This window comes from Rana temporaria, chromosome 12 (assembly GCF_905171775.1).
Source record: "Rana temporaria chromosome 12, aRanTem1.1, whole genome shotgun sequence".
Lineage (NCBI taxonomy): Eukaryota > Metazoa > Chordata > Amphibia > Anura > Ranidae > Rana > Rana temporaria.
Window position 1 is genome coordinate 54,352,399 of NC_053500.1, and position 24,257 is coordinate 54,376,655.

The 24,257-nt window shown below is 45.0% G+C and overlaps 1 protein-coding gene across 2 annotated transcripts in view; it reads right to left on the minus strand.

The window, feature by feature from the left end:
• LOC120918431 (proton channel OTOP2-like) overlaps positions 1 to 24,257 on the minus strand; it is a 46,808-nt gene that overhangs the window by 16,834 nt on the left and 5,717 nt on the right. For both annotated transcript variants that reach the window (XM_040329994.1, XM_040329993.1), the window contains 3 exons: positions 13,498 to 13,634; positions 9,615 to 9,673; positions 1,121 to 1,263 (listed from right to left, as the gene is read on the minus strand). In XM_040329994.1, coding sequence (XP_040185928.1) covers positions 1,121 to 1,263; positions 9,615 to 9,673; positions 13,498 to 13,634 — 339 coding nt within the window. The remainder of the gene's footprint in view (positions 1 to 1,120; positions 1,264 to 9,614; positions 9,674 to 13,497; positions 13,635 to 24,257) is intronic.

Sequence of the window (24,257 nt, forward strand, 5' to 3'; positions counted from 1 at the left end):
GCTACCCCCGAAGGAACCGCTGATTGAATTTCGGCGTATTAAGTTACCTCTATATAGTGTCTAGGGTTGAAGGTAGTGAGTAGAGCAGTAATCGAATGTCCAATCTGTAGATAAGGTTTTCTGAATGCTTTATTTTCCTGGTCCAACAGGACCAACACATCGAATTGAGGTAGACAGGATAGGTTGATGAAAATATAATAATTCTGCAGTATCAGACTTTGGATAAGGGAAGCAGTCCTGCCTCCTGTAATTGTATCAATACGTCGCCACTCTAGCCAGAGTGGGTAAAGTGCCCCTGGACAGACCCCTGCCACAGGCCTGGCAGCCAGAGCGTCACTTGAGGTTTCTGGGAGGAACAAGTCTCTGCCACAGACTTCACTCTGATTGGATGTTGAGGCCTCTGCCACAGGCCTAGTGCAAGGTTAAGTTGAATGATAGAGCGAATCCTCCCAGTAAATCATGCTAGTGTCACCGAGTGTAAATGTATCTGTCTATGTCCGGTTACCAGATCCCCGATGGTTCGTTCAAGCCCTTTTGGATCACCTGCCTCCGGGTTCTCCTCAAGCCGATCCCCCACCGAACAGCATACAGCCTGGGATCTCCTCAGTAGAAATGGGGACCCAGTAAGTCACTGGGGCCCCTTGGTAGCATCAGTTGCTCCAGGCCAGGAGGGCCCAAAATCAGGAACTCTGCGTAACACGCGACCCCAGGCCATAGTGGTGGGGCCCGTGATGTGCGCACGCACCTTGAAGGTGGGTGCCACACCCGGAACCAGGAACCCGCGAAGAACCCAGAACAACGGCCTCCGCCACAGAAATACCCCTCCCCAGCATGCCTTGCGAGGGAAAACCTCCTCTCATTGGCTGCTGGGAAGAAGAGGCTCCGCCTGGATCCCTCTGGCGCCACCTGCCGCCCAGAGATGAGACAACATCCCCGGAACGCATACTGACCCACAGAACAATCCAGATTTGGCGACAGCCAAATTTAACAAAATCAAGAATGAGAGCAACATAACTCTCGCATTCCCAAACTAAATTGAACATAGCGTCCTTTCTGAAGGTAAAGGGGCGCTACATTTACTTTCCTCACCACAAGTTTTATTACATAAAAAAGCTTGTACCTTTATTATTTTCAGTGCTATTCGTTTCTGAAGCCTTTCTTCTAAAGAACAACTCCAATTCAGTGGTGTGATGTCTGGATTCTTCAGTAACCGTGATAATCCAGATAGTGAGATTTACCATCAACAGCATCATCAGAAAGCACCTGAGAAGATAAATAGTACAATGATATAGAGGGACATTTCTAAATATCATAAAGCTCAGAAACTGTTTTGTAGGCAAAGCCACAATACCATTCTTGCCCATCCTTGGCTAAAGTACCTGATGTTGAGGGTATTATTGGAGGTATTTAGGGATGAGCCGAACATCCCCCGGTTCGGTTCGTGACAGAACATGCGAACTGTCAAAAAGTTAATGCGAACACCCCAGCCCATTACCAGGCCCTTATGCCGCGTACAGACGGTCGTTTTTTGTGATGAAAAAAAAACGACGTTTTGAATCATGAAATAAAACGACGTTTTTGAAACTTCATTTTCAAAAACGACGTTGCCTACACACCATCGTTTTTTAAAATGCTCTAGCAAAGCGTGGTTACGTTCAGCACGTACGACGGCATTCTTTTCCATTGAAGCTAGCTTCATAACTTGCTTCTGAGCATGCGCGGGTTTAAAAACGTCGTTTTGAAACGTCGTTTTGCCCACATACTATCATTTTCATTGACACAAAAAACGACGTTTTGAAAAACGACACAAAAAATTCGAGCATGTTTGAATTTTTTTTTGTCGTTTTTCAGAAGACATAAAACAACGTTTTCCCCACACACGGTCATTTTAAATGACGTTTTCAAAAACGTCGTTTTTTCTCATCACAAAAAACGACCGTCTGTACGCGGCATTAGGGTCTGGTATGGATATTAAGGGAAACCCTCCACCTCCCCCCCCTAAAAAAACAGAACAGCAGTATACAGGCGGTCCCCGGGTCACAAACAAGATAGGGACTGTAGGTTTGTTCTTAAGTTGAATCTGTTTGTAATTTGGAACAGGTACATTTTTTAAGTGTAGCTCCAGCCAAAAAACCTATTGTTAAGCTTTTTGGATAACATAGGGAAACACCCCTGTTTTGCTGTCTGTGCCACTGTTCAGAAGATTTCACCTCACTTTCTGTCCCAATGACAATTGGATTTTGAACATTTTGAACATTTTGGGTTATTAGGGAAACGAGGATTGGTGATAAAGCATCAGTGGAGACATATTAACTCTTACAGGAGAGCATTTCCCTTTCTAGGGGTAGATTTCCTCTCACTTCCTGTTGTCTCCCTCCATTTGTAAGTAGGATGTTTGAAAGTAGGGGACCGCCTGTATATACTATACTGCCCTATATTATCTGTGGAAAATTGGGCCTTAGGTGTTGGTGGTAACAGAACACTGTAAGCCCTCATAGTTAATCTTGGTGGGCGCTGAAATGGGCTCTGCTGTGAAATATATCAAAAATTGTAATTATATGCCCCTGTTAAACAGTGGCAGAAAATGGGGCCTTTGGTGGTGGGTGCCACAACACTGTAACCACTCACAGATTCTCTTGTTGAGTGCAGGAACGAGCCCTGCTGTGAAATATTAGATCAAAAATTGTAATTACACGCCCCTGTTTAAAAGGGGCAGAAAAATTGGGCCTTAGGCAGTGGTGGTGGTGCCCTGAACCTAAAATATTCTTAGAAGCTATCATCATGAATATTGAGGAGGAATAGGATAGTCACTCAGCATAGGCAGTCTTCAAGGGATCCCACTTCTAAAGAAAAATCAATCGGTTACATCAGCATCAGGTGCTTGGTAGCTGGTGGTGATCCAAGACCGATTCATTTTTATGAATGTGAGCCGATCAATAGAGTCTGTGGACAGGTGCACTCTGATCGGTTACAAAGCCTTCAGGAGCACTGAATGTGTGTTCAGAAAGAACACTGGATGCAGGACAGGCCAGTAGCTCAATTGAATATTGAGAAAGCTCTGGCCAGTGGTCCATCCTCAAGACCCAGTAACCCAGTGGATGTTCTGTTGGAAAGGTCTCCAAGTCTGATCTTGCCCCTAGATATTCCTGCACCATCATCAGACGCTGGTGATGGTTGCTGCAACCGATCAGACCTTGGCGCTGAGGACTGAAGAATTGTCTGAAGGCATCAGTCAGCCGGCCACCTTCTCCACCACTTTTTCTGTGACTGAATGAAGCCTCAGCAACACATTGTCCAGCACCAGGAAATTGTAACCTCCCAGGCTCTGGAAACGCATTGCATAAACATTTCTGCAAGGCCTCCTAAAGATGTTTCATCCTCTGCTCCCTCTGTGAAGGCTGGATAAGTTCTGCAACCTTACCCTTGTAACGTGGATCAAAAAGGGTTGCCAGCCAATAATGATCCCTCTCCTTGATACCACGAATCCTAGGGTCCTTTCGCAGGCTTTGCAGGATCAGGGAGGCCATGCAGCGTAAGTTTGCAGAGGCATTCGATCCTGAGTCCTCTGGGTCACCAAGGATCACATGATCTGCAACCACCTTCTCCCAGCCACATACAACTCCATGGGCTTCTGGGGACTAAAAAAGATCCCTTGAAGACTACTGCTGATGCACGAGTGTTATCCTCCACCTCCATGCTGACACAATCCTCCTCCTCCAAATCTTCTTCCTGTGTGATCGGCTCACAGGAATACTATCTGGATAAAGGGGGCCTTGAGAGGTAAGGAAGTCCTCCTTTTCCTCCCACTGTTTTGCCTCAAGTGCCCTGTCCATTATTCCACGGAGCGCATGCTCCAACAGGAAGACAAGAGGGACAGTATCACTGATGCATGCACTGTCACTGCTCACCATCCTCGTGGCCTCCTCAAATGGTCACAGGACAGTGCATGCATCCTTGATCAGTAGCCACTGGCGTGGCAAAAAAAAGCCAAGCTCCCCTGACCCTGTCCTGGAGCCATACTCACACAGGTACGCATTGATGGCCCTCTGCTGCGTGTGCAGCCGCTGCAGCATTGCCAACGTTGAGTTCCACCTGGTGGGCATGTCACAAATAAGGCGGTTCTTGAGCAGGTTTCATTCCCCCCGCCTGCAGACCCCGACAACCAACGGCCAGGGTTGTCGGGAAGAGACCCTGTCCTTATCAACATGGGGACAGGGTGCTCTGGGGTGGGGGGGGGGCCTGCAGTGCGCCCCCCTGCCCCAGAGCACCCAACCCTCCCATGTTGAGGGCATGCGGCCTGGTACGGCTCAGGAAGGGGGGCGCTCGCTCGTCCCCACTCCTTTCCTGGCCGGCCGGGTAGCGTGCTTTGGATACGGGTCTGGTATGGATTGTGGGGGACCCCCTCACGTCGTTTTTTCAGCGTGGGGGGGGTCTCCTTACAACCCATACCAGACCTAAGGGCCTGGTATGCTCCTGGGGGGGGGGAAACCCATGTCGGTTTTTTTATTTAAAATTTGGCGTGGAGTTCTCCCTCTCAGGATGCATACCAAACGCCGCAGCTAGAATTGGTGGGAATCCAAGTCGGATCTCCCATCGCTTCTATGACGCGCTCGCTGGAATGTGCTTTGTCTATTCCAGCGGGTGCGAGATGTCGGCACCCTGTCGCCGAGAATCAGCACGATGCTGTCGTGCTAGAAACACATTCTCAGCAACATGTACTGTATATGACCGTCGGAAATGACCACAGACTTTCCTGGCATGCCTTAGGAGATCCTGTAAACCCGGGTACCTGCTCAAGAACCGCTGCACCACCAAATTCATGATGTGAGCCAAACAGGGAACATGGGTCAAGTGTCCCTGTTGAAGGGCGGAGGTTGGTGCCATTGTCGCATTCAACCATTCCTGGCTGAAGCTGGAATGACGTCAACCACCTCTGATTCTGCCCCTGCAGAGCTGACAGAATCTATGCCCCAGTGTGGCTCCTATCCCCTAAACAGACCAACTCAAGCACTGCATGGCATCTTTTTGCCTGAGTGCTTACATAGCCCCTTGAATGCCTACGGAGCACCTCTGGTTCAGAGGACAAATCTGCAGAGGAAGAGGCCATAGAGACAGAAGAGGAGGGGTGGAGTGGAGAGCTGGGGCAGAATCAACACTAACATTTGAGGCATGGTGGCGGAACAAGTTCCAACAATACTGAACCCTACCAGCAGAGTTACCCAATGTGCTGTGAAAGAAAGGTAACGTCCATGTCCATGCCTGCTGGACCAGGAGTCAGCGGTAATATGCTCCCTGTCCAACAAGGCCAAGACATTGCCTTCCACGTGTTGGTAGAGAGCCAGAATGGCCTTCCATGAAAATAAATGGCGTTTAGGAACCTGCCACTGAGGTGCTGCACATTCCACAAATTCACGAATTTCTTTCAATGGTTTAGCAATTGGGGTAGGGAAATTTGCCTGCTAAAATCGGATGTTGTTGTACCGCTAGGAGAGTGGCCGCAAGTACTTGGGACACCCATTTCTATACCTTCATTGCTCTCAGTGCAGGTTTCTGAGAGGACTGGAGGTATAGTGTGGTTGGAGATCCCAGCTGATGAGGAGCAAGGAGAGGTCTGCCTTGTTCTTTGACGTGGGTCTTTTAAAGTTTTTGTAAACCCTTCCACATAACTTTAGCCCATATAAATCATCAGTGAATAAACTGCAAATCGCTGTGTGTAGATGTCACTATACCTCCTCCGTTTGCTTGTAATTTGTCCCCTTCTATTTACTGACGTCACTCACGCTTGCGCATATTCTCTCTGATTAACGGCATGCTCTTTGTGCAGTTAGTCCATAAATATGAATCTGTCTTCTTAATTTCCCTTCTCTGCGGCACTGCGCCGAGATACCGCAAGATTTTAACCCCATTCAGACCTGTCTGATACCCATGTGACCTAGATAGTCAGAACAGGCCTGCTGTGATAGGCGGGACACGGTTGCCATACCAATCCCAGAGCTAGAACAAAACTTTTCTAAGGAAGCACTGAGCATCTGCGAGATTACAGCTAGGAATAGAAGAGAGGGCGGAAGAATATTACAATGCAGACTCGGAAAACCATACTTAAAATGGATGCTGGCTTATACCAGGAAGCGCAGATTTTAAAACTGCTGGAAAAAAGTAAGAAACGTGTGAATTGGGGTTATTATACTGTAGATTATATTGTAATACTTTATTATACTGGTTTATTTTAAAAACAGCATCTGAGGGGTAGAGATTACTTCCTCTTTAACCACTAGCCGACCGCGCACCGTCATTATACGGCGGCAGGTCGGCTCTCCTGGACGAGAGCCCGTAGCTATACGGCGGCTCTTTGAGCCGCCACTAGGGGGCGCGTGCGCGCCGCCGGAGGCGCGCACGCGCGCCCCCGCTCGCCCCCGACTCCCGTGCGTGTGCCCGGCGGGCGCGATCGCCGCCGGGCACACGCGATCGCTCGTTACAGAGCGGGGAACGGGAGCTGTGTGTGTAAACACACAGCTCTCGTTCCTGTCAGCGGGGGAAATGCTGATTTTCTGTTCATACAATGTATGAACAGAAGATCAGTGTTTCCCCTAGTGAGGCCACCCCCCCCCCCACAGTAAGAACACACCCAGGCATACTTAACCCCTTCCCCGCCCCCTAGTGTTAACCCCTTCACTGCCAGTGGCATTTTTATAGTAATCCAATGCATTTTTATAGCACGGATCGCTATAAAAATGCCAATGGTCCCAAAAATGTGTCAAAAGTGTCCGAAGTGTCCGCCATAATGTCACAGTACCGAAAAAAAATCGCTGATCGCCGCCATTACTAGTAAAAAAAATATATTAATTAAAATATCATAAAAATACCCCCTATTTTGTAAACGCTATAACTTTTGCGCAAACCAATCAATAAACGCTTATTGCGATTTTTTTTACGAAAAATATGTAGACGAATACGTATCGGCCTAAACTGAGGAAAAAAAATGTTTTTTTATATATTTTTGGGGGATATTTATTACAGCAAAAAGTAAAAAATATTATTTTTTTTTTAAATTGTCGCTCTATTTTTGTTTATAGCGCAAAAAATAAAAACCGCAGAGGTGATCAAATACCACCAAAAGAAAGCTCTATTTGTGGGAAAAAAAGGACGCCAATTTTGTTTGGGAGCCACGTCGCACGACCGCGCAATTGTCAGTTAAAGCGGCGCAGTCCCGAATCGCAAAAAGTCCTCTGGTCTTTGGGCAGCAATATGGTCCGGGGGTTAAGTAGTTAAGTGCTGTTGCCAGCGGACTGCATGGGAGGTCGTCATATGTCTGGTCAAGCATGTGGTGCCCAATCGCCTGTGTCCTGGCCCTAACACTCTCTCCCACAGTTCCATTTAATAGACAATAAATCTCTTTGGGCCAGATTCACGTAGGGAGCGCGTAACTCTGTGCAGGCGTAGCGTATCCTATTTACGCTACGCCTCCGCAACTTTGACAGGCAAGTGCATTATTCACAAAGCACTTGCTCTGTAAGTTGCGGCGGCGTAGCGTAAATTGGCCGGCGTAAGCCCACCTAATTCAAATGTGTAAGATGTGGGCGTGTTTTATGTAAAATCATTGTGACCCCACATAAATGACGCTTTTTACGAACGGCGCATGCGCCGTCCGTGAACATATCCCAGTGCGCATGCTCCAAATTAACCCCCAAAAGTCAATGCTTTCGACGTGAACGTAAATTACGCACAGCCCTATTCGCGAACGACTTACGCAAACAACGTAATCAACGGAAAATTTGACGCTGGCCCGACGTCCATACTTAACATTGGCTGAGCCTCATATAGCAGGGGTAACTTTACGCCGGAAAAAGCCTTACGTAAACGGCGTATCTGTACTGTGACGGCCGGGCATACATTCGTGAATAGGCGTATCTAGCTGATTTACATATTCTAGGTGTAAGTTGTCCAATCATACGTTCAAATTTTCTCTCGTTCGTTATTTTGCTTATTCGTAATTCCGTAATTTTCGTATTTTGGTTCTTTCAGGCCGCGTACACACGGTCGATCCATCCGATGAGAATGGTCCGACGGACCGTTTTCATCGGTTCACCGCTGAGGCAGACTGATGGTCTGATGTGCGTACACACCATCAGTTAAAAAAACGATCGAGTCCAATGCGGTGACGTAAAACACAACGACGTGCAGAGAAAAGTGAATTTCAATGCTTCCAAGCATGCGTCGACTTGATTCTGAGCATGTATATTTGAGAAGGTTTGTGTGGTTGGTTTCCAACACAGACAGTACTGCACCAGTCCTTGACAATTAAAAAAATGAGAACAAGAAGAAACTGAGTAGGTGTTAAGACCGCATCAGTAATATAGGACTTTGTGGTGTGTAGTGTCAGGGGTAGGTGAGCTAATGATTCAAAGTATAACGTTGTATAGAAAAATATCACAATTTATTTTAAATACATAAAAAACAATTAGAATTCCGGCCGGGGCCACGGAGGCACACAGACATCCAGGGGGAGGACGCTCAGAGCCAATACAAGCGGAGGTTTGGTATTACCAGCACTATACCGACCTGTGTATTACGGCTCTTTATGGGATCTGTCACCCTAGGATATTGCCTCCACCATTTTGCCCCTATGAGAATCTAGGTGGTTTAAATCGCAATAGTAGATTTCGTTGTTCTACCCATTACTATCTGAAACTGACCAGGGGAACGGCTTCACTCAAAACCCTGCGGATCTGACTCCCGCAGGGGGTTTAAGTTGCAGCTCGGGCAAGCTTCCACCCTGTGACCATATCCATCTCCCCTATGTTGTGTCTCATATGTCTCTGCTGATAGGGTTTGGTATTCTACAGTTGCTGATGAGAATGTATTGTAGATGATTGCGGCGCCCAGAAGACGCTCCTTGCGAAACATGTCGGCGACTAGCATCTAATTCATCTAACTATCATTTGCATCTCGTCTGTAACAGGGCAACCAATGATTTTATTCATTGTATTCTAATTGTTTTTTATGTATTTAAAATAAATTGTGATATTTTTCTATACAACGTTATACTTTGAATCATTAGCTCACCTACCCCTGACACGACACACCACAAAGTCCTATATTACTGATGCGGTCTTAACACCTACTCAGTTTCTTCTTGTTCTCATTGATTCTGAGCATGCGCGGGTTTTGAACCGATGCTTTTGTGTACTAACCATCGGTTTGGACCTATCGGTCAGCCGTCCATCGGTTCGATTTTAAAGCAAGTTCTCTAATTTTTGTCCGAAGGACAACAGACCGATGGGCCGTACACACGGTTTGGACCAATGAAACTGAACTTCAGTCCATTTTCATCAGTTTGGACCGGTCGTGTGTACGCGGCCTCAGACGTTCAAATTGATCCGAATGTACGAATACTAACAAATTCGTACGAAAATCCATTCGTTACGAACGGGAACGCACATGTCTACTCTACACTGAAGGATGCCAGCTGTCCCCAACTCTGGAAGTCACCATTGGGGGCGTCAGGGGCCCCGGGACTTTGCTACACTAGAATTGAAGAATTAGCCTTAAAAGGGGTCATCAAAAGACTGGTCACACATTTCATTCGACAAATGACAAGAATTGGATTTGCTTACCTGGTAGTAATTAAATGGATCTGGACACAATGTTTGCAAGAGATCCAAAGAAAACATGTCTACAAGAAAAAAAGGACACATTTGAAGGAATACTGCATCATTACTTAAAAAAGTTTTACAAAGTAAAAAAATGAAATCATTTCCACTTAAAGCGGTGGTTCCCCCTTAAAAACAACATTTTTTATTCCACTGCCCCCCCACATTCCATCACGATTAATGCTCTTAATATTTTTTTCCTGCTGTACATACCTTAGTACAGCATATTCACCCGTGCATCCGGGTTGCGAGTCCCGCGGGAGTGGGCGTTCCTCACAGGCTGTTGATTGACGTTTTCCCCAAAAACAAGCTCTCCCCCCGTCGCGTAAGCCGCGTCACGGTTGGCGAAAGGAGCCGAACGGCGAGTCGGCGCTATACTGCGCATCGCCGTTCGGCTCCTTTTGCCAATCGTGACGCGGCTTACGCAACGGGGGGAGAGCTCGTTTTTGGGGAAAACGTCAATCAACAGCCTGTGAGGAACGCCCACTCCCGCGGGACTCGCAACCCGGATGGACGGTTGAATATGCTGTACTAAGGTATGTACAGCAGGAAAAAAATATTAAGAGCATTAATCGTGATGGAATGTGGGGGGGCAGTGGAATAAAAAAAAGTTGTTTTTAAGGGGGAACCACCGCTTTAAAGGATAAGTATACTTTCACAGTACACCAATCCTTTTTCCTCCTTCCTCCTGACCCAACTAACCAAACCCACCCCTCCAATTCATACTTTCCTATATCCTGCAATGCTGCAATCACCGCCTTCACAACGTTTATACCCTTTGTGGGATCTTCTCGCCCTGAGTCCTATGAGCTTGTCACACTGGATAGAACACTTTCTAAGTCCGGGTTTTCCCCAAGGCTTACCTCCAATGAGGAAGGTGATGAGGTAGCCGAAGGTAGGGTCAGAGTGGACAATACTGAAATCACTTTGGTGTCCCGGACTTCTGGTTCCACGATTATCACCGACGGGGAGGGTTCCGGCCACACTGCCTCCTACTCCGCGGTAAGGGTGGCAGTGATGGAATTCACCCTATACTCTTTCGGAGCCTGCGTGGGTGAAATGGCCATGAACAAGTATGCCCGGCATCGCTGGCATCGGGCAAAGGGCTGGATCTTCACAGATAGGTCCCCGCAACGGGGACAGGTCAGGTCCAGCATCTCCATTTTGCCACTAGACAGGAGGACGAACTGTCCCTTGGTAGACAAACGGACGCCTGTATCCGTCACAGGCACTCCAGACAGTGCAAATGCGCTGAAACTCCCTGGTGAAGTGGCTGGAGGCCTCAGTCTCGGGGCAGCAACGCCCGGCTGTCGGAAGGCAGACATCACCATGCGGTTCTCCTTCCTGATAGATAGGTGGTGCTTTGTCGTTTATCGCGAATTTCCCTGCACGTCTCACGCAGGGGAGGGTGGCTCCGCCCACTTGTAAGAACTTGTCCGGACACGTTGCAGACACGTGCTAGGCCGCACGTACGCCCAAGCTTAGTGATGCGAGGTTAACTCCCTCGTTGATGGACAGCTCAAGTACACAACACCGGACACTTTCCGCTCTTTAATAAATAATCCCCCACTTTGGTTGTTGCTAATGGTAACAGCCGAATCCTGGACGAGCCCCCACGTGTAGCGCCCCCGCAGGGGCCGCTGGTTTGTTTTGGGATCGGCATATTGAGTTACCTTGATATGGCCCAGGGGTGCAGTGATAGAAACAGACAGTGAGCGAAGGTTCAGACAGTGAATAAAGGTTTTTTCCAATGCTTTATTTTCCAGGCCAACACAGTCAACATCAACATAAATTGGGAAGAACAAGGTTGATGAAGAGAGAGAGAACCTTGCAGTATCAGGCCTGGATATTAAATGGAGCAGTCAGTACTGCTCTGTATAGTACCAATTTGTAACTCGTCGCCACTCCAACTGAGTGGGTAAAGTGCCCCCGGACAGACCCTTTTTCACAAGCCTGGCAGCCGAGATGTCACTTAGGATTTCTGGGAGGAATAGGCCTATCTCACAGGCCTGGCTCTAGAGCCTATGCCACAGGCCAATAACAATAACTGAGCTAGATGAATAAATGGAGCGAATCCTCCCAGTAGATTTCTGCATTGGTCACCAGATGACAGCAAACATACCTGTCAGTACTCTGGTCAACAGATCCCCAATTGGTTTGTTCAGGCTCTGTTGGACAACCTGCCTCCGGGTCCACCTCAAACCGACTCCCCAATCGAGCGGCACCCAGCCTGGGATCCTCTCAATAGAACCAGGAACCCAGTAAGTCACTGGGGTCCCCTTGTACCTCCAGGTGAGGTTCCAAGTAGTCTGCAATTTTGGCCAGGTGGGCCGCGCCGGCGGGGTTCATGGATGTGCGCACCCTAAAGGTGGATGCCGCACCTGGAACGGGGACCCCGCGAAGATTTTAGAACACATGACACCTGTCACAGATATACTCCTCTCCAGCACACTCCACAAGGGAAAAAGCTCCTCTGATTGGCCGCTGGAGAAACTTACTCTGCCAGAACCCCTCTGGCGCCAACTGCTGGTCAGGGATGGCATTGCATCCCCGGACCACAGACTGACCCAGTGGACATTTCTGGTATGACAGAAGTCCTAAAATGTAAACAAATTGTGAATGGGAGCAAAGTAACTTTCCCATTCCCCACTAACTTTAGCGTAGTGCCCATACTGAAAGTAAGGGGTCGCTACACATCTATCAGTCCTGGCAGTGCCTATAAAAGCCCTACAATAAAATCTTCTCATTGCTTTTCCGATCAGAGATAAAGCACATGTCAATTTGGCTGCTGTGATCGAACCCCCTAGGAGGCTGACTTATCTAAAAAGCCCTTTTATTGGTCCTTTTACTCCAGCCGATTCAAATTCAAAGGCCAGGCAGTGCATCATGGTTACACAGATTTAATAAGGGAGCGCGTAACTCTGTGCGGGCGTAGCGTATCCTATTTACGCTACGCCTCCGCAACTTTGACAGGCAAATATTCAATAAAAAATATATTTTATTATACATACAAAATCATCATCAAAATTACTTGATGATTTTATTGTATGTATAATAAAATATATTTTTATAGAATATTTGTAGTTTGATATATCATTAGCATCCACATAGTCCCACCACTATCCTTATGAGGACTCTTATTAATTTTGCTTATAAAGGGATGATGCTGCCAAAACAATTTTGAACGTAATTGATCATTCAAGAATTATAAACCATGGTTACACAGTCTTCTTTCTACATTAATTTGCTGGGACCTTGAGTTTCGAACCTGCAAGATCCACCAGGAACCCATGGTAGCAGTAAACCTCATTCCCAATGAGCAGTGAAGATTGAAAAAATGTTACCAAAATTGACTTTCCTATTATTTCCAATGCAAATTGGTGAACATTTTAGCAAACTTAATTTTGCCAAATTACTGCTTATTTTATCTTTTTAGTGAAATGCGCTGCAATCAATTGGAGGGCAAATTTGGTGAAATCTGCTCATTATCCAAAATTCCATTGGGGACACTTATCTGGTGACAACTGTCTATGGAGGGAGATGTCTCATATTTTGAAGAACTTTCCAAACATGGCCTGCTATGTTTTTAAGATACGAGCTGAATGAAAATTGGATACAGACAGCAAAAAAAAAAAAAAAAAATGTAAAAATGGATTCTGACTATTCTCTACTTTATGCATTGCCCAAAAAAATAGGATTGGGCTATAGATACTTTATAATGCTTTTTATTTATGAAATTTTGATAGTTTAAACTAGTCTGGGCAATGAAACTACATTAGTCATGCTTTTGCAAATTGAACTGATTCAGCAAAGTGAAAACAGAGTTTTTTTTATGCATTTCTCATACCTGAACAATGACGAAGAGGGCTTGTATGACAGGTTGCGTAATTTTCATGGGCGTGATGCAATCTGTGGACTCAGCTGTGTATGCAATCTTTAAAGAGGTCATAATAAGTGAACCAATGCCAAAGAGAATGATTCCAGCTGCAAGGATAATGAATCTTTAATAAACAAATTTTATGTGCAAAGAAATGTATTTATATTACACACAGTATAGATTTAATATTCCTTGAAGTATTCATCATATGAAAAGTTCAAAATGCATATGGTGCAATTTATATTTTTAAATTTATTAAGGCCCCTTTCACATTGAGGAGTTTTTCAGGCGGTAAAGCGCTAAAAATAGCGCTGCTATCCCGCCTGAAAAACTCCTGCACTGCAGACTCAATGTATAAGCCCGAGGGCTTTCACACTGAGGCGATGCGCTGGCGGGAGACAAAAAAATCTCCTGTCAGCAGCATCTTTGGAGCGGTGAGAGGAGCGGCATGTATACCGCTCCTTCACCGCTCCTTCCCATTGAAAACAATGGGAACCGCGGCAATACCGCCCGCAATGCGCCTCTATAGAGGCGCATTGCGGGCGGTATTAACTCTTTATCGGCCGCTAGCGGGGGTTAATACCGCACCGCTAGCGGCTGATACCCGCGGCAATTCCGGCGGTATAGCGCCGCTATTTTTAGCGGCGTTATAGCACCACCGCAGCTCCCGCCCCAGTCTGAAAGGGGCCTTAGGTGCACTAACCCATTCGCTGCCAGCACCGTTTTTGCTTTTTTTGATAATTAAAGTATTTTTAGGCCTAAAGATTGCATAAAAGCACCCCAAAATTATATATTTTCTAAAAGCAGACACCCTAGAGTATATCATAAAATAGTGGTAGTTCTTATTATTATTTACAAATATTGGTGTAACGGTTTATGAAACGCAAAATGTTAGTAAAAAAATACACTCAAGTTAATTTTAGGGCGCACAAAAGCAATAAATTAACCAACTTTTTTTATTTTTATAAAAACATAAAACGGTGAGGTTGCATCAAACAAATGGGTAACCAACATGTGAAATGGTGAAAAACTTAATTACGATATATTTTCTTACTGGGCACTTAAACCCCCTTTCTGCCCAGGCCAATTTTCAGCGCTGTACCCATTTGAAATTTTTATATTAAAAAAATTCCACACAAATAAAGCTTTCTTTTGGTGGTATTAATTCACCACTTGGTTTTTAAACTTTTATTAAAAAAAAAAAAAAAAACAGTTTCATAGTTTGTTTTTAAATTTTGCAAACACGTAATTTTTTCCTCCTTCATTGATGTGCGCTGATGAGGTGGCAATGATGGGTGGTACTGGTGGGCACTGCTTAAAATCAGTGGATGTCAGTGTGCAGGACTAAAGTCCCCCTGACAGAAGCCAGTAATCTGCTTTTTTTTTTTTTCCTCCTAACGCTGTCAGCATGAGGGGAAAAAAATAGCTAATTATAAAAATAAAATTGTAAAAAAATAATAGAAAATAACCCTGTTTACTGCCCTACTGACACTGTTCATTGACACCCCCCCCCCCCAAAGCATCGTGAAACAAATAAAAAAAAATGACTGTAAAAAAATCCCCCAAAAAATTATTTAAATATAAAAACAAAAATTGTAATAAAAATTAAATTGTAAAAAATTATAAAAAAATAAAATAAAAACAAAAGACTACTCAAACTATCCACAGCTTTACTGACACTGTTCATTCCCCCCCCCCCAAAGCATTTCCCCCATGTACTGCTCCAGCCCCCCTGGTCCCCCTGCAGTGCTTCCTTCCTCTCCTCTCCCACCGGCTGCTGTGGGGGGGGGGGGGGGGGTGCATCAGGATGGACGGCCAGTTCACACCACATGCATTCTAGTGCGTTTTCTGCATCAAAAACGCATGGATGAATGAATGAATGAAAAACTTATAAAGCGCGGCGCATGCAAACTGAATCGCTTCTGGGATAATAGGCTATATGGTTTTCAATGGCATAGTTCACACCAGTGCTTGTAGTTCCAGTGCATTCCAGTTCAGAAAAAAAAAGAATGTACATGCATTTCAGGTGCTTTTTTCTTTCTTTTTTTCCTGATTTTTTTTCACTTATACTAGGGTCCAGTGCGTTTGTGATGCGTTTTTGAGGTGTTCCAGTGCATTTCAGATGCGTTTTACTGCATTCCAGTACAGTCCAGTGCAGGAAAAATGCAGCATGTTCTACTTTTTTTCTGGAACTGGAAAGCCAAAAACGCAACAAAAACTTGTCAAAAATGCGCATGCAGAAAAGCATCCAATACGCATCCGGGCTGCGTTTCTATGGTGTGAACTGGCCCGGAGAGCAGAGGATGGGCCGGAAAACAAGTCATTTACTGGCCCCTTGCCTTTCTGAATGAGCAGAGTCACTGATCACTGACTGTCCAGTCATAACTGAGCATCGCACATCTGAGGCTACAGAGAAAAAGACTGGGGAATCTGTGTCCTCATACTGACACCCCCCCCCCAAAAAAAAAATAATGTGGCACCACACTGACACCATCCACTGCTCTACTGACACTCTATCAGAAGCACTGTTAAAAAAAGTAAAAAATAAAAAAATACTATCAAAAATTATTGTAAAATGAAGAAAAAAAAACAAATTCTGACTCCCCCCCCCCCCCCCCAAAAAAAAAGCATTGTAAAAATAAATATAAAATAATTTGTAAAAAAAAATAACATTGTAAAAAAATACAAATAAAAAACAAATGGCACTGTCCACTGCCCCAGCCCCCTACATCACAAAAATTAAAGGGGTTGTAAAGGAAACATTTTTTTTCCCTAAATAGCTTCCTTTACCTTAGTACAGTCCTCCTTCACCTACCTCATCTTTCGATTTTGCTTTTAAATGTCCTTATTTCTTCTGATAAATCCTCACTTCCTGCTCTTCTGTCTGTAACTCAACACCGTAATGCAAGGCTTTCTCCCTGGTGTGGAGAAAGCCTCTTGATGGGGGAGGGGGCGAGAGGGAGTGTCAGGATGCCCACTAACACACAGCTCTTTTCTCTATCTGCAAAGTAGAGAGTGTTCTGACTTGCCTGCTTGCCCCTTCCACCCTCATGAGGCTTTCTCCACACCAGGAAGAAAGCCTTGCATTACGGTGTTGAGTTACAGACAGAAGAACAGGAAGTGAGCATTTCTCAGAAGAAATAAGGACATTTAAAAGCAAAATGGAAGGATGAGGTAAGTGAAGGAGGACTGCACTAAGGTAAATGAAGATATTTAGGGAATTTTTTTTTCCTTTACAACCCCTTTAAGCATGTAAAAACTGAAAAAAATAAATTATTTTAGAAAGTTAAATAAAAAATAACTTTGTCATTCATTGACAGCTGATCACGTGGTAAGGGGCCGTAATTCGGCTTTTCATCTTTCAGCTATAGTGCAGGTGTAAGGAGGTTAAAAAAAAAACAGCTCAGCAGTTTAGTGTTACCCATGAGCTTTGGTGCTAGAAATATTGCTCTCAATCTGGCATGTGCAGCGATATGCAACAAGGTTTTCATGTGTAAATATCCCTGACATGTGCATCTTCATTCATACATGCATGTGGGTGCCTCAAAGATTTTTTGCAGGGCAGGCTAAGTGTATGGATGTAAATTTAAGGCTACTTTCTTTTTTTTTTCAAATATGTTTATTGGGTTTTTAAAACATGTAAGAGTATACAAAGCGATCTTGTTACAATGTATGCAATAAGTCGAATAAGTGACATTACATTCAAGAACATAAAACAAGGATCAATATTTAAAGTTAGTGATCCATCATAGTCACAACAAAGCATACAAGATAAAATTAGAGTATTTAGGGGGGAAAGGAAGGGGTAGGGGAAGGCAAGGTAGAGGGAGGGTTGAGGAAACCGTCCTATTATAAGCGGTGTGATTCAAATTGACAAAGTTATTGAAAATAGGAACAACAGAGGAGATTAATCAGATTCCGGGACTCATCAGGAATCCAACAAAGTACGGTATTCAGAAGAATCCGCAAAGTGGTGCCAGCATGCCCATTTATCTCGGAAATTCCTAGAAGAATCTCTAGAATGGGATATCAATTCCTCCATATATGCAATGTGATCCACTTTGCGTATCCACTCTGAAATTTTTGGAGGGGTTGCTTGCGACCATTTAACCGGAATACACAGCTTTGCCGCGTTGATAAGAAACACAATAATAGATTTCTTGTAGACTGAATTGGGTAGAGAGGAGAGGTGTAATAGGTACTGTCCAGCTGTAAAGTCCGGGGTGTAGGTGGTAATGGACACAATGAGATCATGGACTGATTTCCAAAAAGTCGTGATAATTTAAGGCTACTTTCACACTGAAGGCGTTTTTCAGGCGTTTTAGTGCTTAAAATAGCTCCTGTAAAGCATCTAAAAAAAAGCCTCCTATGTGAAAGCCTGAGTGCTTTCACACCGGGGTGGTGCGCTTATGGGACGTTTTATTAAGTCCTGCAAACAGCATCTTTGGGGCGGTTCGGGAGCGCTGTATACACCGCTCCTGCACTGCCCCTGTTTATTGGAATGCACGGGCAGCACTTCCGAAGCACCTCAAAAGTGCTTTAGAAGAGTCAGGGGGGACAACGGGGCAATTTCCCCCCCCCCCCTGAGATTTGGTGTTAAGTGAGTGGGCTGGTGAGAGATCGCTCAGCGGGCGGGTCAGCAGATGACTCCATGAGCGTGCGGGCAGCTTAGAGAGCGGCAGTTATGCTGGTGAGTGAGAGAGTGTTCGGGCCAGGCAGCTGGGCAGCTTAGTAAATGTCTGTGTCTGAATGAGCGGCTGGCCAATCAGAGAGTGAGCAGGGGACCATTCTGCATCCCTGCAGTTCCTCCCTCACTGTGCAGGCAGCCACGGGCAGCAGAGAGATTACATCATCTCTCTGCTGCCTGACTCTGGGATACAGCAAGGGACAATTGGAGCAGGCAAGTGACAATCTGCAACATGTGGCAGGTGACGTGGCAAGTGACAATCCAACGTATGACAGGTGACAATTGCAAGTGACAATTTGCAATGTGTGACAGGTGATGTAGCAAGTGACAATCTGCAATTTATGGCAAGTGACAATCCGCAACGTGTGGCAAGTGACACACTCGGGGCTCCCACTGATTCTGCATTATGGTGAGTTGAACCATTTAATTTTATATTACAATGTAATAATAGAAATAATGCGCTTCAAACATTCTAACACCATAACAACCATGGTGCCGGGATGATTGAAGTTCCAACACCAGCCATTTCCCAGAAAAAATGCCCGTAAAAAACAAAACAAATTTTCTGGTAGTGCCCCTCCCGAGACTAGACTCTGGATCTGCCCCTGAGAACCGCAACACGGGCATTTTTAACCCTTTCTTCGGTCACTAGCGGGGTTAAAAGCACCCCTCTAGTGGCCGAAAAGCACTGCTAAAACAATGGTAAAGTGCCGCTAAAACTAGCGCTGCTTTAGCACTAACGTGGTGCGGCCCCAGTGTGAAAGTGCCCTAATTTTTTCAATTTTTTCATATTTTTTACATAACTTTTTGCCATCACATATGGGACAAAGGGCGTTAAAGGAGGTGTTTGGAAGCAGTGCACAGCTGCTGGGTTGATTCCACCTGACAGTCAACTTCCTGGTGGCTGCAACTGCTGGGAGTGTGTGTAAAATCCAGATTGTCACCAATGTACACTCACCGGCCACTTTTTTTTAGGTACACTGGGTTGGACCCTCTTTTGCCTCCAGAACTGCCTAAATACATAAATTCTAATTAGAAAACATTCCTCAGAGGTTTGGGTTCATAGTGACATGATAGCATCACACAGTTGCTGCAGATTTGTCGACTGAACATTCATGATGCAAATCTTCCATTCCACCACTTACCAAAGGTGCTCTATTGGATTGAGATCTGATGACTGTGGAGGCCATTGGAGTACAGTGACCTCATTGTCATGTTCAAGAAATCAGTGGTGAGATAATTTGATCTTTGTGACATGGGGCATTATCCTGCTGGAAGGAGCCATCAGAAGATGGGTACACGGTAGTTATAAAGGGAAGGACATGGTCAGCAACAAAACTCAGGTAGGCCGTGGTGTTTGAACAATGCTCAATTGGTACGAAGGGGCCCAAAGTGTGCCAAGAAAATATTCCCCACAACATTACACCACAACCAGCCTAAAACGTTAATACAAGGCAGGATGGATTGATGCTTTCATGTTTACGAAAAACTCTGATTCTACCATCTGAATGTCGCAGCTGAAATCGAGACTCATCAGACCAGGCAACGTTTTTCCAACCTTCTATTGTTCAATTTTAGTAAACCTGTGCAAATTGTATCATCAGTTTCCTGTTCTTAGCTGGCAAGAACGGCACATGGTGTTGTCTTCTGCTGCTGTAGCCCATCCACTTCAAGGTTCGATGTGTTGTGTGTTCAGAGATGGTTATCTGCATACCTTGGTAGTCAGGGCTGGTGCAAGGATTTTTGCCAACTAAGGCGAAGGTGCATTTTGTCGCCCGGCGCGCACACACACCATACATTATGGCCCGGATTCACATACATATTTATGCGGGCGTAGCGTATCTAATATACACTACGCCGACGCAGCGCACAGAGGCAAGTACTGGATTCACAAAGCACTCGCTCCCACTCGCTCTTAAAGATACGCTGGGTTTCCTCGGCGTAAGCCAGCGTAGGTGGAAGTGGGCGTGAGCCATGCTAATTAGGCGTGACCCCATGCAAATGATGGATTGAGCGTCATAAAGATACGAAAAACGTACGGCCCATGCGCCGTCCCGTGGACGCATCCCAGTGCGCATGCGCAGAATCACGTCGGAACTACTCCCTAAGTTACGACGGATCACTGCCTACGACGTGAACGTAACCTACACCCAGCCCTATTCACGTACTACGTAAACGACAAAAGATACTACGGCTTGTGTTCCCAGGTCCATACCTTTGAGTTGCGCCTCCTATATGGGGAATAACTTTACGCCGGACATACAACTTACGCAAACCGCGTATATTATGCGCCGGGCGCAACTACATTCGTGAATCGGCCCAGCGTAAATATGCGACCACAATACGCCGGCGTAGGAAAGTTACGTTGGTCGGATGAAGCCTATTTTCAGGCGTATCTCAGTTTATGGGCCTGGCGCATAGATACACTGGCGCATACTTACACTTACGCGGCGTATCTAAAGATACGTCAGCGTAAGTACTTTGTGAATCCGGGCCTATATCTGTGCTCCATTAAGCTTTAATGGCTATGATGCTTAAAGTGATCGTTTAACTTATTTATCTTTTACAGAGAAAGATAGCATAGATATCGTTATTCTGCATTGCGCTGTATAATGTACTATTGCTGGGATTTTTAGCCCTCTGTAACTGCTGGTATTCTGCATTGCGTTGTATATAATGTACTATTGCTGGGATTTGTGAAGCTGACTGATGGTCCGTAGCGCCCACACACCATCAGTTAAAAAAACGATCGTGTCATAACGGGGTGACGTAAAACACAACGTCGTGCTGAAAAAAACAAAGTTCAATGCTTCCAAGCATGCGTCGACTTGATTCTGAGCATGCGTGAATTTTTAACCTTTTTTTTCTATCGGTTAGGTATCCATCGGTTAAATTTAAAACAAGATTGCTTTTTTTTAACCTATGGATAAATAACCGATGGGGCCCACACACGATCGGTTTTGACCGATGAAATGCATAGCATACTAGCTCATTATGAAGTACTTACCTGAGATCGAAGCCCCTGAATTGGTGCTCGTTGCCCTCCTCCGTCGGTGCCATCTCTTCAAGAGTGACTTCCGCATATTCTGTGCTATGACTGGCTGGAGTCGCGATGATGTCACTCCCGCGCATGCCAGCATGATCACCGTTTGAAGTAGCACACTCAGTGCGCCGTAGACATCAGTGCCTTTCTTTTGCAAATATCTCCTAAACGTGTAGGTTTAGGAGATATTTGTTACACCTACATGTAAGCCTTAATCTAGGTTTATATGTGGGTTAAAGTGGTCTGTAAGGCCTCGTACACACGATAGGTTAAACAGAGGACAACGGTCTGATGGACCGTTTTCATCGGTCAAAACCAATCGTGTGTGGGCACCATCGGTTATTTATCCATAGGTTAAAAAAAAGCAATCTTGTTTTAAATTTAACCGATGGATACCTAACCGATATAAAAAAAACTATCGTTAGTAGGCCCAACCATCGGTTAAAAATTCACGCATGCTCAGAATCAAGTCAACGCATGCTTGGAAGCATTAAACTTCGTTTTTTTCAGCACAACGTTGTGTTTTACGTCACCGCGTTATGACACAATCGTTTTTTTAACTGATGGTGTGTGGGCGCTACGGACCATCAGTCAGCTTCATCGGTTAACCGATGAAAACGGTCCATCGGTTCGTTCTCATCGGATGGACTGATCGTGTGTACGATAAGGGTGCGGCTTAAGGGTTTACAACCACTTTAATAAGTAAATATAGGCCATCCTATAAATTGTGATTATTTCACAATAAAAAGTGCAATTAATCCTCAGAAAATGTATGTACAGGGGTCATCCGTATTTTACACATGTAATGAACTGTAGCTCAAGGGGCAAGCCAAATTATATTAGCCTGGCTTATAGGAGTCTCTCCCATACAGGGAACAGGATACCGCAACAGGACTTGAAGTTGTGTGGGATTTACTCAGGATTACATTGACCCAATTCTGTGATGAAATGTGACTCATTAGGTGTGCAGCTGTATAAACCTGATTTACCTGAGTTTCTCTGATATTACGTAGACAACTGCATTCGAGCCAATCACTCAGGATTACTTTAATCCACATTCAGTGGACCATTTTTGGCTAAATCAATCTTTAAAACCATGTTACACCCATATTTAGGGTGTAACATGGTGCCAAGCAGACCTCCACCCGCCCTTTGACATGGTTCTTCTCCCCCCACAGCAGCTGTCAGATTTGAAATTGATGAGTCTGTGCAGGGTTCTGCACGCACGGTCGCGTCATTCACTGAGATCTGTGAATGAGCAAACTAAAGTCCCATCTGCCACCACTGCAGATGGACTCGTAGTACTCAACACAAGTGTGGCAATTCATTGTCTATTGATACCTCCTCCAGCTCTGTAAAAAGGTGGAGGAAAAGGCACTTTTTTTTTCTTTTTTAGGCGGACTGATGCCGCGTACACACGATCGGAAATTCCGATAACAAATGTTCGATGTGAGCTTTTTGGTGGAAATTCCGACCGTGTGTAGGCTCCATATTGGACATTTGCTGTCGGATTTTCCGACAACAAAAAGTTGAGAGCTGGTTCTCAAATTTTCCGACATTGTTGGAAATTCCAATCATCTGTATGCAATTCAATCAATTTGACGCATGCTTGGAATCATTGAACTTCATTTGTACGTGACCACTTTCTTGACGTTCAGAATTTTCGACAACATTTGTGTGACCGTGTGTATGCAACACAAGCTTGAGCCAACATTCCGTTGAAAAAAAAAAAAATCCACGGTTTTGTTGTCGGAATTTCCGATCGTGTGTACGCGGCATTAGCCTTTGACTCACACAGACAATCAGCCAGAACTTTAGGACTACCCACCTAATTTTGGTAGAGTCACTTTTTTTCTACCAAATTGGCCCAGAACTGTCGAGGCATGGACTCCACTAGGCCTCTGAAGGTATGCTGTGACATTTGGATTCAAGTTGTCTATAGCAAGGCCTGTAAATTGCGAGGTGAGGGCCTTCATAGATCTCAAGTGGATTGACATCTGGAGAATTCTAAGGCTGGCATACTTGATACAATTTTCTTGCTTGGATTTACTAAAACCATATAATATTGAGGTCAAACCTAAACACTTTCCATTTTTATGCAATCAAGCAGGCCCTTGCACTACATAGCTGAATGTAAATCTAAAGGAAATTGAATAAGAAAATGATATCATGTATGGCCAGCTTTAGGCCAAATCAACACCTTAAACTCATTAAATGATGGGCTCGGGCATGTTCGGATGGTACCCACCAGGAAGCCGTCACTGCACACCGCCAATCACAGGCATCGTATGTATGTACAGCTGCGGGCCGGGAAATTTCTCACTGCCTATGATTGGCGGTGTGCAGTGACGGCTTCCTGGTGGATACGATCCGAAAACCCCAAGCCCATCCATTACTCATCATGTACCTCAAATCATTTTTAAAATCTTTTTGCAGTGTCGCAGGTGTTTTTGTATTACAATGCTACTTTCAAGCAGCCAAGTCATAAACTGATAATACATTTGCCCCATAATCAGTTTCAATGGCCCGGTTTAGCATTTCTTTGCGGTGGAACAGAATTAATAAATGTCCCCCACTGTCCCAATTTCCGCCCTGTCCTAATTTCCTAATTATTGTTTTTCCCATCTGGGGATGAGCTTTTTGGAATCGGTCCAAACACAGGTTCAAACCAAACATTGCTTGTACAAGCATTTGTCTGAAGGACAAACTTTTAGCCCATTCAGCAAGAGCTGAAGGTCAAAAAAATTATCTGTTCTGAACATGCAAACTCAATTACGTCCTATGGCACACGAACATTAAAAGTCAAAAGTCCTAATTTTAAAGGCTTATATGCAAGTTATTGCCATAAAAAGTATATGGGGACCCGGTACTGCCCCAGGGGACATTTCGTAGAGTTATGTGGCAACTAGGGACTAGGGATGGGAAAAACACCCCCCAACAGGGGAAATATTCTAACCTGAACGGCGAACTCCATTGAAGTCTATGGGAGCAGAACAGGTA